At 49.3% G+C, this 1,009-nt stretch overlaps 1 protein-coding gene across 1 annotated transcript; it reads right to left on the bottom strand.

Annotated features, from left to right (window-relative positions):
- Positions 1-382: 382 nt before the first annotated feature.
- SETTUDRAFT_28779 (uncharacterized protein) lies at positions 383-1,003 on the bottom strand (the record flags this gene model as incomplete). Its single annotated transcript, XM_008028073.1, has 1 exon — positions 383-1,003. A coding segment is annotated over one exon (621 nt), but the record flags the coding sequence as incomplete, so codon positions are not given.
- Positions 1,004-1,009: the final 6 nt, after the last annotated feature.

Here is a 1,009-nt window from a genome sequence, read left to right as displayed (position 1 = left end):
AACTTGACGCGACTCTCTACGCGATAGCTCTACAACAACATAAGATAATAGAATACAATCTTGTACATAGCTAGTCTATTACTATCTACATTAAGTCCTAGTGTGTCCTTAGATATAGCACTTCGTACACGTTAGTGGTGCGCGCTAACGTCCCTAAGTAGCCTAAGCTTGTTCTACCTCCGCGACCACCCTTTCTACCTCTACAGTGCCCGTGCACCAGATGAGCACCATCGCCAGTTGAGCACCCCCAACAACTCAATATAGTCAACAAGATGAGGCTGTAGAGCCACCACAAATCGTAATAAAATTGCGCAAAGCTAGGATTATACTATATACAGGCCTACGAAAGTTTTGGCTTATTCAGAAATTTTTTTGGAGGGCGTTATCGGTCGTTGCCGTCGACTACGCGGTGGAGCAGCTCGTGCAACCCTTGCGGCTCCCACCACAGCTGGAGCAACACCACCACACTTTTGACGCTTTGTAGCTGGCTTATGAGGTTTTGATGCTTTGCGCTTACCCGATTGGGGCAATTGTATAGCTTTGGCAGCGTCGCGGAGGCTTCTACGATGCTCTCTTTCGGCTTTCTCTGCAGCCTTCCGCTTTCTGGTCTCCTCCCAACCCTTCTCCCGCTCAACACGGGCTGCTTTTTGAAGTTGAAGCTGGCAATCGCGAGCTGCCTTCTTGATCTCGGCTTGCTCGGCTTTTTGAAGCTTTTCAAGCTCGGCTTGTTGTTGTTGTTGTATCTTGTTATCCTGAACTCGTTTGACGCTTGTTGGGACCACCAAACAGCTCCACCATGATACTCAGGATGATCCTCAAGCTGTAGGGTATAGGATTTGGTTTCCCGCCTCTTCTTGATGGCTAGGGACTGCCTGAGGCCCTTTGAGTTCGCCGTGGAGGAGTGTATTTTGAGCTGCAAGGTGTGTAAACTTCGTTGAAGCTTCCTGACGTCCTGGCTGTACGATCCCTCACTCACGACGTACAATTGCTCAGCTTGAGCCAATCTCCC

This window comes from Exserohilum turcica (genome assembly GCF_000359705.1).
Source record: "Exserohilum turcica Et28A unplaced genomic scaffold SETTUscaffold_22, whole genome shotgun sequence".
Classification (NCBI taxonomy): Eukaryota; Fungi; Ascomycota; class Dothideomycetes; order Pleosporales; family Pleosporaceae; genus Exserohilum; species Exserohilum turcicum.
The sequence above is the reverse complement of the archived record's forward strand: the minus strand, read 5'-3'. Positions and strand labels throughout refer to the sequence as shown.